Genomic DNA, 13,856 nt, shown 5'->3' with positions numbered 1-13,856 from the left:
TGGCTCCTTTCTTGAAAATGCCCTAAGAGACCATTTTGTTGTGTTCATTTGCTGTGGCCTCCCTGACTCAGTCTTGAGTTTTAAGTGTATGTGTTCAAGTAAGAGAAAACAGAAAAAGAACAAGACTTCTTGCAGCAAACATTTGTAAAAGTTCATCAAGGTCCTCAGCTAATGTAGGAATTCACTGTAATCTAGGACTTGTCTCCCAAAGATACACCTATGCTGTCAATTAGTGTAGTTCTTCAACTTTCAGTCAAGCTCAGTTATACGCAGTCTTCATTCTAGCTCTCTCTATCTCTAGTTTGGAGAGACCCAGGTGACTCTGCAGATAGATAGTGAAATTTAGGCAGAAGAAAGGCTGGTACATACTTGAGCTCTCGCCCTACTGACGTAGAGCATCCTCCTAACAGCAGTATACATACAAACAAGTGTGTGTCTGTCTGCTAAGCAAATGTGAGAAAGTTCATTATTCCTGACTGTTTTCACCTCAGAGCATTTCAATATACTAGGCCCAGGCCATGGTAACAGCCCAAGCACCAAGACTTTGACTTTGATGGGACATCAGAGTAGAAAGGAGAGGTAGAGCCTGCCACGCACTCGGCAGTCTGCACTGCCGAAGGAGACGCTCCTGGCTGCTGCAAAGATGTGCTGAATCAGTGCAGACTTTTGGAGAAGGGCCAGGTGGCTCCCAGCCCGCTTGAAGAGGAAGGCTGGTGGATGGTTAGTCACTACGCTACTCATCCCAAACAAACTTGTTGCTGGTGGGAGAACACCACCTGCTTTTGCTGGCAAAAGCAAGTGAGTCTTCCCACATGCAGGCAGGCATTCTCCACCTCATTTAAAAAAAAAAAAAAAAAAAAAATCACTGCAAACATTGACCTTGTAATGGTAAATGTGACATACGAAAATGCCATTTGTATGCAATTATGTCTACACATTGAATAGTGTCTTAAACATAAACACAGGGGTCATTTTCTTAAATATAGTTTTTGTATTGAACAGACTTGAGATTCTCTGTGTACTATGCGGTTCAGTATATTCATGTGTTGTAATGAATTTCACTGGCTTCATTTTCAAAAGCAAAACTTTCTACATTTTCTTTAGGACTAGCTGTTCTGAAGTCATATAATAAAGCTGAATTTTAAAAGCTCACTGTAGAAAAGAATATTGTAACTCGCATCTCAGAACACTGGAAGAAATTTACTTAGATGTCAAGAGACCAAAAAATGCAGAAGAAAATGTGAGAAACACTGGTTTGGGGGTTGTTTTTTAAACAAAAGTCTGAAAACCTCATTTCCTCTGGATTATTTCAGCAGGTGTTCCTTTATAGATCCAGAACTAATAAGAGATAAAATAAGCCTTTAGTATCCAGAAGACATAAGTTAAAATAAATGCCATGATTTGCCTCCACTCATTTTTAATAGCTGGATCCATGCTTACGGATGGAACTAAAGCTTAAAACAAACTGAAGCTGCTATACTAACGTCACTTTTCTTCTATTTAATTCATCCTTTGCAGTGCCTCTTCTGAAAGTAAGCTTTTGTGGCCAAACTTCTGAGCGTTTCTCTCCTAAATATTCAAAAGTTCAATTCCAAAAAGGCAACAGATTTATTCTGCCTTAATTCAACACCTAGTTCTCCTCCAACACTTTAATAGCTTCCAAGAGCCATCTTTATCACACGTATCATTACCCACTTAGTTCTGTGACTGTATCTTTATAGATTTTTACAGAATGAGAGCAAGACTATTTAAGTAAAAGATTAAAGTTACTGATGTTACATTAGCAGAAGCTGTCAGTGGCTCCAGTCAAACAACATACCATTCTGAATTTTTCCCAGCTTGCAAACAAGTGTAACTCAGTGTTAATACCAACAATACTACAATCTTCAAAACTGATTTGTAACATAATTCAGTTCCTAGCTGAAATGAAAATGCAGTTCTGATCTGGAAAATGTCAATGGACTTTGGTGCATCAATACATTTTTACTTACAAACTCAATAGCTTGGAGTCTGATGCCTCCATTATTAGTCTACTATGTCTGGGAATGAACCATATGGTTTTATACATCAGTCTTTATGTGTCAGTCTAACAAGCTTTGATGGACAACACTTGCAGCCCATTGGAGACATTTTAGTAATTTGAGCCCACTTCAGAAGATACACTTCACAGAGTTAAGATTTCAGAAGAGCACTACTGGATTAGTATTTTCCATCTCTTCCCACAGACTCACACCAAGATTTTGCAATGATTGACCTTTACACTTGGAATATCAGCAAATTATTACTTAATCAGAAGTGAAACCAATTGGGTGATTTGTCTTTGCTGCTAATTCATTTATCTGAATTAAAAAGAATTTAATTCTATTAATTACATAAAATTACCACTCTGTGGGTATAGATAATCCCAAATTGGCTTTGAGTTCAGTGAACTCTGGAGAGGTTCATTAGCTTAGATGCAGCACCACAGGAATGTAGTTAAATGGCTTCCAAAGCCATTTCAAGTCCAGCAGAGGTACAGAACTGATTTGTTTCAGCACAAATAAATAGAGCTCATAAATCTGCCAGACCCAAAATGACTCCATGCTGAGCTAGTTTGGATGCCTCTGATCTTAACTCCCAGGACTTGGACTTGCAATAGCATGGTGGTGAGGCATTTAGCCATCCATTATCACCACTGGTCCTAGGGGGCTTTTTTTTACCCAGACACAGAACTGTAACACAGCACGAGGCTAACCAGATGGGCACCAGCATCCAAGCTCCAGCAATGCTGCTCCAGCAGGGCTGCTGCTGAGGGGGTGATTATTGCAGCTGGGTGAATCCATCCTGGACTTCCTGAGTGTCTGATAGGAACCACAGCATCCAGTGTTGCCCCAGTTATCTAGGATGTCTGGCTCCCCATGATCCTGGACAGCAGAGAATTGGTTACACAACATCCCAATCAACAGAACATAAATCCATTTGAAGAAATTGAAAACTAAAGATAGCACTGAAGGGTTCAGTTTTAATTAGTGCGAAACAGCATCTCATTTTTTCCATCTCAGAGGACATGATAACATACTTTGTATATTATATAATATTCTTAAGTAGAAAGAAAAGTTAAAATACTGGACGAGGTTTATTCCTACTTTTTTCCCCCTTTCAGGAGGATATATATCAAACATGAAAGTGTCAAATCATTTCATTTCAGTATTTCCTAATCCAAAGGAACACTCAAATTTTATTAAATTCTTACTATAGGGTTCTTCTAAAAGCTTTGTTTCTCTTTTTTACTTCATTTTGAAGCTATTCAACATTAACCTCCAATATCCCACTGATACCTCTTATCACACTGGAGTTGCAGTCTAAGCACCCAAAATACCGTAATACTTTTTTTTAGGTTTCCCTAAAACAATGGAGCAGGTTTTCTATGGATGTTATGAAATTTCCATCCTTGGAGAAATTGAGAACTCAACTGGTCAGACCCTGATCAGCCTGATCCAGCTGGTCATGCTCTGAGCACAGGCCAGACCAGACGTGGCCTCCAGAGGTCCCCTCCAAACTAAATGATTCTGTGATTATATCTGTCTGCAGGACTAGAGCTCCCTGCGGTGCAACGTGGAGAGGTCAGGAGCTGTGCATTGCCTCCGAGGAGGCTGAGTGGGAGTCTCCGCACACTAAAGAAATGGGCAATCACGAAGGAATGTCACTGACATTACTAGAATAATTCTGAATTTCGAGGCAGTGGCAAGAGCAAAGCATTATCTTTTCTCATGCTATTTTTATATTGCTTTATGTCACATTCTACCTCTATTTTACCAATAAAACTCTAGTGGCTTTAATTATTTCTCACTTGATTTACACTGACAGAAAGGAGACGATGTTTTTGGTATTTTAATTACCACAATCAAATGAACATGTATTTGCAAAAACCTCACTCCCTCCCTCTCCTATTTAAACTCCATATGAACTCACTAGGTAACCTGCATTATAAGTTGCAGGAGCACAGAATAACTAATGAAGACAGTTTCCATCCCAACGCATCACAAAGAAATACACAGTCCTCTCTCTTTAATGAGAAAACTTCAGTGTGTCACAATGCCTTGAAACAAAAAAAGATACTTGTATGGAAAAAATTATAATTGGTAGTGGGTCCCATATAGCTAAATTATGGCTCTAATTTAATCACTAAATTGCCATATGCTCTGTTCTAAGCAATCAGCCAGTTCCCTACCACGACTCTCCAGAAATAACTGTGCTTTGCAATTGCCCAGCTGGGCATTTACAATGTTCCACAAAGGTCTGGTGCCATACAGTTGGTGGAAAAGGACATCACATCATCATGGTCCTTGCAAATTCATCCAATTTTTATTTTTGAGACCAAATGCTGAAAAAGAACAACAAACGCAGTCACAAAACTCTGAACATGTGAACAACTGCAAAGTACCATTGTAGATATTGACAGGAAGCACTAATGGAATTGCGAGAAAAGTCACGTCTCCAGGTTTGCCCCCTAATTTACTCATTTTAAGACAAAGACCTGTAATACCTGCAAAACGCACTCAAACTATTAGGCAACATCGACTTTCCAGTCTAAAACTGGGATCACTATTCATTCCTGGCCCACACAGAAGCCCTTAGACATGCATCAGGAAACAGACGCCCATTCTTTCACTGAATGTCCTCTTCTCTTGGGCATTTAAAAAAATTCCCTCCCAACCCCCAGCTTGAACGTTCTCTTTTTATGAAGTGTATATTCCGGCAGGCATAAAGCAAGACTTGACTAAGAGACATGTAAGTATTAACTGATAATCATTCATGTGTTGTATGTTAAGACTGTAGTCAAAAGATGAGAATAGCCCTGAAACCAGGGACCAGAATCTGAGTCTTCTGCTCCCACCAGTGCCTGGAGCACAGGTACGAAGCCCCTGTTCCTCTTGCCCTTTTCCAGAGCATACCCTGACACATGGCCAGCTGCCAAGGGGCTCAGGATCCACAGCACAGGTAGAGAGAGACCTTCTCTCTGCGCCTGGGAGACCTTCTTCAGATGTGGCAAAGCGGTGGGCTCTGGCCACCTCCCAGGGAATGCCTGAAGCCCAGGACAAAGCTGGACACCAACAATACTGGATACACACAATTCTTCTCATGGGTTTCTTACACAAGGTGGAACCTAGCTTCAGTGCTTTGCCTTGCTCACCCAACCACACTCGCGATCCCTTCTGGTCACTTGATGGAGTGACAGCGTCAAATCAGGCAATAAACAGTACTTTGCATTGTACTCTGAGGTCTTCGGAGAAACCTGCATCTTCCATTAGCTGCATAAGGATCGGTAGTTATACTGGGCCAGCTGAAAAGGACCTCTGCTGCAGATCAAGTGTCTCTATGGACTCTGATCACTTTTTTTGGCATTTCTGTTTTCTTTTAAACAAGTATCAGATTTTTGATACTTCAACTGTAATATGAAAAAAAAAAAAGTATTTTACCAGCATTTACAAATAAAAATATCCCAGTGAAAGGAAATCAATTAAAAGCTTTTTCCTTTCCTCCAAACATACAGAAAACATAATTCTCCTCAAATACTATAATTTTCACACAGTTCAACAATCTTCTTTCTACAGCTAGTTGCTGAAAATGTGACTGAAGAATACAATAAGAACTCAGGAATATCTTGCTGGATTAATTAAATCCCTATTTTTCAAAAGGTGAATTTATTCTTATGGACTTCAAATTTCAAGTTTACCAATATCAAATCCTCTCAGTCACAGTATGAACTTTGTAACATATTTCAAAAGCACGCTCCTCTGAACTTCACAGAAATAATTCAGCTCACATATTGTATGTATTTATATATCACTGTATCTGATCTGTCTAAAGCATATAGACCTAGCATATTTGCCTATTTGCAAATGCAAAATGTATCCTCTCTGAAACTACTGCAGACATGGAAGAATATTAGGAGCCTTAGATTTGGCTTATTTGCAAAGAAACTCAGAAAGTCATGCCAAGGCAAAGCAGAAAACTTGGACCATTCTCCTCTTCAGGTCTAGTTAATAGGATTGTTTTTACAGAACAAAAGAACAAAGCATAAATATTTAATTCTTATGACATGCAAACACTGTATTGTTTTCCTGTTGCTATGGATAACGCTCCTGTTCAATTTTTATTCGCTATCCAATTAGTAGATTAACAGAAGTGCAACTTGCCACCTCTGCACTTGAGGAGACGGTGAAGACGAGACAGGCATTTCTCAGTTTTAGCAAGGGTGGGAATACTCCGGGTCAAGAGAGAAGCACATGTGTTATTTTTCTCACAAAGTCAGGTCACAGAGTATAGTTCAGCTGTTCACTGGGACGAAAACCATTATTTGCAAGACTTTATCAGCAACACAATTTTTAAAACTAATTTTATTCTTATGGTATTATTTTATAAATACATAATGTGAATTAGCATTTAATTGTTTCAACCTGAGATTTTAATTTTTCACCTCTCAGTATGGGAAGTCTCTTGGCAGCTCTGGAGGCTGTGTGAAAATTAATTTTTTTCTTTAATTATAAATTGGGTTTGCTGTAATAGTGGAGGCTTTAATTGAAATATTTTAATTAAGTGCTTGAAGCAACACAATGCTGGCTTTTTGCTGGAGACTAGTTTATCTAACAGTCTGGAGTTTCACATTTACTCAGCTCCTGTGCTGAACATACAGACTGCTATATAACCAATTGTAACTGCTGCTTCTACCTGGCTAACGGCACGTAAAAAGACAAACAGCGAGTGCATTCAACTACACACCTTACACGATGTTAATAATCTGGGCAGTAAAAAGGGGTGGTTAGGACTGTTTAAAAATAATTAGAGTGAGTGAAAGAAAGATAATAGTTGTAGCATCTTGTTCAAAATGTATTGTGATCCTCACAGATATACGTCCTGCCTTCTGGCAGCCCTCCCAGGAGGAACAAGTGGCAGACAGGGCTATCAGATTGCTCTCCGACGGACGGCCAGACTGTGGCAAAACATGAGCTCCAGCAGGGAATGCTGTCCTCTTCTTCTCCAGACAGGATATCAAAATTGAAAGCACTTGGAAGGTTCATAAACAGCAGTACCAACACTATTAAGATTTCAGGAGTGTGGGGAGGGGAGAAGGTTGATTGCTTTTTAACACATTAATTTCCACATTTGAACATTTCAGAAACAATACGATCTGTCTCTGGGGCCCCTCCTGATGACACTAACAGATAAAGAAATGGCATCTAGAATTACAGAGGAAACTGAGAACAGCAGCAGCAGAAATTCATACTTGTAAAACACTACTTATCCAAAAACTCTGAAGCTTTCTGGAAAGAGGGGGTCTGGCAGGTGGCGTTATGCTGAAAACATGGGCAAGAACAGCAGAACAGTAATGCTGATCACCTGCACAAAATCTATCCGCAAACATCTGCATGGCTGTGTTGAGAACTAGGCTATAAAACAGTTTATCTGTTATCATTGTGTTGGGTAAAAAAACCCAAGCCACCTAAGGTTTCAAGCACTAACTACGGAAACTGCCTCTGCGATATAACTAATGAGTTAAAAACATTTATACTTCATTACAGATGACACCAAAAGAGTTACTTGCAGGGAAACCACATGAGAACCAGAAGAGGCAAGGATGTAGTTACAAGTGAAAGATATTGAAATGTATGCCTGAGTTAACAAGATTTGTGGGGAAGAACTCTCCATGCATTGCAGTAACAGGAAGATACTGTTATTTAAGAAAAGCCCTCTCCCCTTCTACTAAACAGTGCCCTCATTGATCAAGTAACCTAAGATCAAACAACAGATAACTACAACAAGGTTCCACTGTATTTGACAGTAGATTAATTAAACTACACAAGAACATACAGATTCACACAACATTATCTTGCTTCCAGCAGAAAACACTTAGGAAGAAAAGGAAGAAGGACAAGAACTTAGTACAATTATGTAAAAGAGACACACAAAATGTCGTTTCAGAAAACAAGTAATGGCTGGGTCAAGTATCTAGGTAGAGTAATACTTCAAAATGTAAGAGTGGAGCACTGCAGGGTGTTTCTTGCCCTGTTTCTCTCATATTCCTGTTCTGTACTGGCTAGTACAATTCATTCTGACTGTCTGAAGAAGAAAAGCCTGCCAACTAATCTTAGAAGCCAAGGGAGAGAGATTAACAGAGGAAATGAGTAGGTCTAGGCTTCAAAATCCACCTTCTCCAATTTCCCCTTCTTCCATCTCAAGTGCATAACAAAGCTGTTATGAAACCACATGTTGTAGTGGTAAAAAACATTTTGTGTTTTTAAAATCTGAGTTGAGAACATGGCCAAAATTGTGCCTGAAAGCTGAAGAGGCTTATTAGAGTTGGCAGGATAAAAATTTCAGGAAAATTAAGAAATTCTCAGCTGGTGGAGATCACTTTAGCTCCTTTAATCCACATTGCTATGCTGATCCACACCAGCTGAAAATCTGAACCTTCTTTTGTGTCGTGCTATTTTTAAGTAGCTACACTTCAGCCTTGAGTACAATTGTTCAATCCTATGACGTGGTCCTGAAAGACAAGTACAGTGCAAGTAAAAAAGAGCCATCACCAACATGTCCCAGTCACTCACCGAATCCTTCATGTGCCCATCAATTCTTATTAGTGCTATTAAATTACCTACAGCTGTTCCTGAGTCTCTGTTGGGAGCTACAACGATACACAGCAAACCCCCCAAAATGGAAGCCTTTCTGCTTTTAACATTCCCTCCTGTTCAGACCACTTATGCCCCCTGTGTTTTCTATTAGTCACCTTGGTGGCCTGTAACGTTATCACTCTGTAACGGCAAGACGTAACCCTGGCTTTTGTGTCGCATGTTACCCAATCTCTTCTTCCATCACTTACTCGCTGAAAGAAAATGAACTGTAGTTGCTCTTCCAATCAAGAAATCCCCTTGGTCTCCAGGGTGAGAAAAAATTCCATGGCAGCACCTAGATCTATTAAATCATACAAACCCAAGCTTTGGGAACAGAACTGGGTCTGTCAGGTCGTTGATGTCATCCCTCAGACACTCACCAGGGTGACAATGGCACATTCAGCAGTCAGTTGAGCAGCACTGAACAACGTCCGAACAAAGCGGTAAATCTGTTTCTGCTCCGGGTCATGTTTGTCATAATCTGGTGGCACTTCGGATTTCTGAGGAAGAAATACTTCCAAATAGGTGACCGAAACAAAACCAAGCAGACAGAAGGAAAGACAGTTCACATGAAAGGGAAGAAGAGGCAGATGAACTTACCGAAAGGGGATGAAGGTTTTCATCAAAAATATCTAAGAGCATTCTTCCGTCTGTGTCCCTAAAAGGTATTAAAACCAAAGTAGCGTCATTATCTGAACACGACAGCACGCAGCTCTCATAGACACAAGTGTATCATTAAAACTCCAATACTTCTCATGCTGCAGGGTGCTCAGGAACACTGCAGAAATGCGATTTTCAAATAGAAGTTGGATCTATTCTGCCATAAGGTTCAAATGTAATATGAAATCCATATTACAAAGTATGCTAAAGTTCTCAGCTTTCAATGCCAAAGACACACAGCTTTTGCACTCTGTACTGTGAGGCTTTTTCACAACCTAAGAGGTCCTACTATAACCTTATCATAAAATCAGCTCAGCTTATTCTCCTTTCCTTAACTGTTAATCCTTGCAATCTCTTCTTTTAACTAATTCCTCCTCCTCCTCTATTGTCAACATCATGAACATTAGCAAACATGCTGCACTATTTTTACAGTTAGCCTTTAGTTAATACATACATACTTCACTTTTTATTTCTTTGGAAAACCCTATTCTACTAATGATTTCTGAAAGCAAAAAGGAGTATACACAAAAAAAATTCAGACAAAATAATATTCCTATTAATTGGTTTTATTTGCTATTTTGCTCTCAGATCCCTGTTGCTCAAGATCAGCATGAAAGTTGATGCAACTTCATGAGCCTACCATCCAGAATGCAATTTAAGATTTTTGCTGTGTGTAATCTCAGCAGAAACAGGAACAATCACAAAAGCAAATGGTATAACAGTACCAGTCAGAACTGGACACTTTCTGGACAGATGCATCCATGTCACTTACTTATTACAATCCCTCCTTTATTTATAGCATCCCTGGTACTTGGGTCACTGAGTTCTTAAAAGAGAAACCACTGAATATGTTATCTATCTTTACTCAACAGCACATGCCTCTCAGAGCATGCAAACACGAGTTTTACAGTGGATTCATGTCTACAAAATGTACCTATTAGCAGCTAACATATGAACCTCAACATCTGAAGGTGACATTTTTTCTGCTATAAAGCCTGCTAGCACTGGAAATGAACTTTTTTTTTTTTTTTTTTTTTTTTTTTAAGGAGTACCTAAATTTAAACAAAAAAGCAGATTGAGATAATTACTAGAAAATTCGTAATCAGCAAGGATTTTAGGCCAGACTCTTTTACCCCTACATAAAAAGGCTAGTGTATCTTAATGCAGAAGTAGTCTCACTGGAACCATTGATGTGCTACAGTAAACTGTGGCCCTTCACAGTGAGAAGACAGAAAGAATTTCCTATTTTATTTCTTCATGCTGTAGCTGCTGCATGCTATGAAGGCACATTTGATTGCCCTCAAAATAATCTATTATAAAAAAAACCAAAAACAAACAAACAAAAAAAACAAACAAAAAATGAGTTGATAGGGTTTTCTCATCATTAGAACAAATTCACTTTGTTATCTTTCAAAAATGAACCATCTACTAATTAATCTAAGAATTTTTCACGGTTAGTTTGTTGGTGTTTATTTTATTTTATTTATTTATGTAGCAAATTCACCAATACTTATGCATTCCTCCGAAAACAAGACAGGTGCAGTCTTTTACCACTTGTTGAATGGCTAAGCACAACAAAAGCTGCAGAAAGCCAATCAATATAACAACGATAGGAGACACTGGGAAAAGAAGGAATGATAAATAGAAATGTTACAGTCAAATGAAATGTGGGAAACATATGAAGGAATATTCTATTTCATATGCAAAAAACTGGGACTGGTGAGAGTTTGGAATATTAGAAAGTAATTTAGTTTTAATCCTACTGTGCAGGAGAAAAGGAACAAATAAATATTGTCTGAAAAGAATTCTTCTCTGGCAAAGCAGGTGCTTGACTCGTTTTCTGTCAAAATCAACCTTGAGTCTATACAAGAGTTACAGCGGTTTCTTACTCCCCACCCCCCATAATGAACCAAAATCTGCCACATACGTCAACAACTTCCTCTCGCCTAGAATGGCAGGAAACAGAACATATGTTTTGCTATTGCTGTTTCAGCAGCAAGTACAACTGAACACTGTTATCACCTTGTCCCTCCGTTCCTAAATCAGAGACAACCGAAGACAGAACAGTCGTTTCAGCGTCGCTAATTGATGTACGCGAGCCTGCTCCAGCATCGCTGCCGAGACCATCTGTCCCGAGTGCGGCAGAGGGCGCGTTGGCAACGCACCTCCCCACCCCGGGCAGCTTCAGGACGGAGACGCAGCAACCAGTTCTTCCCGAATAAATCACCTCTCCATCCCAAAAGCGAAAGGACAGATAACAAGATTCCCAAGAAGATAACATTCAGAATGTATTTGTTTTCAAGACACTGACATGGGACTCTATTTTATAAAGGTTTAGCCTCCCTGTTTACTAGTTGCAGATCAAATTTGCATCAAGTCCTGTGAGACCACGAATGGGCATATTTTACTACAGACAGAAATCGGCTCCGTGGCAATCGGCACGAAGCGAGCCTGGTGTACTCTTGCTCTGGATCCCTCTTGCTCGACCGTGAGCTCTTACTGAAGTTTCTCACCCTTTGTAGTCCCTAATGTGCTCCATTCTCCTGAGCCTTTCACTCAGCTGGCATCATACTTAACAGAGTGCTTAAGAGTAACTTATTTCCACAAAACTTTAGAGTCTGATTACCTGTGATATCTCTATTATTTAGTCAAGCATAGTAAAAATTGACTAGTTAGCCAAACTAACTCAGGGACGATGGAGGTAAGGGGAAAAAGGGAACCACAGATGGATAAACAAGTAATCCAAGCATGATCACTCACGCCTCATTTCCTGGGAAATGAGATTAAAAGTTTGTGAAAAGATTTCACTCCCACTTTTACTTTACATATTGCCATGTTTCAGTCCAAGGCCCGCTGACGTCTTGGAAAGTCTTCTAAGAGCTTTCAGCAGGGATCAAGCCCTGAGCCTTTCTGCCCTTGTGCACTTCTAAAGGTTTCTCTTTAGATGTTAGCCTTGTTTTAAGAAGTGTGATGGGTTCCAGTGACCTGAAACATGGTCCCAAATGACGTACCCGGTTAACTTTAAACTTATGAGTAATTCCTGTTGTTCTAGTCGGACTTCTTACAGTCCAGAAGAAAAATCATGTAAGTGGCTTGTTAGATCGAGATCTAAGCCAAGTTCTCTGAAAAGACACATTGAAAAGCCATGGACACAGAAGTGACTTAAAATATTTATACAATCTCTCCTTAGAAATGTCAGGACATACTATTTTATGATACTGTGACATATCACGAGGACAGGGAATTTAAGATACAAAAGTGCAATTCAACATGAAGAAAGCTAATTTACGTACCAAGTTACTTTTTAGAGAACTTATTTTCTATGCAATTTCAATCAGCTTCACTGAGCAGAGATCTAAAACATACTACACCAGAAGAGATAAGCCAGAACCTGCTCTGTTTCTGAGGCATCTTGAATTACATCTATTTACAATGTCACTCTTACTGTATAATTAACAGTTTCTATTTCAAAACCAATTAACTGATCATTGATTTACACAGTTAACTCCGAAAATCACTATTCAGATTTCTCTACATGTAATTGCAACATATGCAACAATACAGAAGTGCCCAGTGCATATAAAACCGAACACTGAATCATCAAAGTTTTTCAATGCTGAACTGTACTTCCAGATTTTTACAGTACGGAATCCTCTAATTTTTATTTTTCTAAACAAAATAATATATATAAAAAATACAAAAGAATATGTTCTCATTTCTAACATGGGAAATAAGAAAACTACTACCCAAAAACATTGTGAAAGAAACAGAGCATGGATTTTTAGGGTCTGAGCAGTTAATTTGTTTTGATTAAAGATATCTTCACTACAAGATTTCATTATTCACATACCTGTTTTTGATGTGGTAATATATTGCAAGAGCTACACTGTAAAGAAAAATACAGAGTTAATATCTCAGGACTGTCAAATTATATTATTTGTCATATTAACACACAAATTTAAAACCTAGCACAATGCATGATAAAAAGTATGCTCAACAGCCTGTTTTCTTCTGTTCATTGTTAGATACCAGGAAAACTGCTGTAAATAGACAATTTTATAATATTTGTTCAGCACACTCCAAGTGCCTCCTTTTCACTAGTGATGAAGTACCTTACAAAAATCCTCATATTCCACATACCAAGTTGCACATACTGCCCATTTAATGCCCTACTCCACTAAAGTCAATGCTAAAACTCCCACTGACTTCCAAGGTTGAAGATAAGGCATGCAGGCATTGGACATTGTCTTTTATTGTTTGCTAATGTTGCCAGGCTAACATGAAATGTTTTAATCACCATTGCCTTATGATTTTATATTTAAATCCATTAACTTTGGGCTGTCTTTCTATGTAGTTACTCACAAACCAGACTCAAATACCAGGCTCCTACAGTTTTATGGCATCAAGTTACTTATTTTAACTCTGGAAAGATGACTCCCTGAATAACTTACTGCATTATACATTTCCCATGTTCTTGACCACACATCCAAGTACCTCTGTTTATGTTCTGCGCAAAGACAAAATGTGTCCTTATATTCACAGAAA

At 38.9% G+C, this 13,856-nt stretch overlaps 1 protein-coding gene across 2 annotated transcripts in view; it reads right to left on the bottom strand.

Moving 5' to 3' along the window:
* CCNY (cyclin Y) overlaps nt 1–13,856 on the bottom strand; it is a 127,943-nt gene that overhangs the window by 18,154 nt on the left and 95,933 nt on the right. For both annotated transcript variants that reach the window (XM_087778589.1, XM_087778598.1), the window contains 3 exons: nt 13,162–13,197; nt 9,252–9,309; nt 9,032–9,151 (listed from right to left, as the gene is read on the bottom strand). In XM_087778589.1, coding sequence (XP_087634715.1) covers nt 9,032–9,151; nt 9,252–9,309; nt 13,162–13,197 — 214 coding nt within the window. The remainder of the gene's footprint in view (nt 1–9,031; nt 9,152–9,251; nt 9,310–13,161; nt 13,198–13,856) is intronic.

This window comes from Nipponia nippon, unplaced genomic scaffold (assembly GCF_047370975.1).
Source record: "Nipponia nippon isolate SJK-2023a ecotype South Korea unplaced genomic scaffold, ASM4737097v1 scaffold_1, whole genome shotgun sequence".
Lineage (NCBI taxonomy): Eukaryota > Metazoa > Chordata > Aves > Pelecaniformes > Threskiornithidae > Nipponia > Nipponia nippon.
The sequence above is the reverse complement of the archived record's forward strand: the minus strand, read 5'-3'. Positions and strand labels throughout refer to the sequence as shown.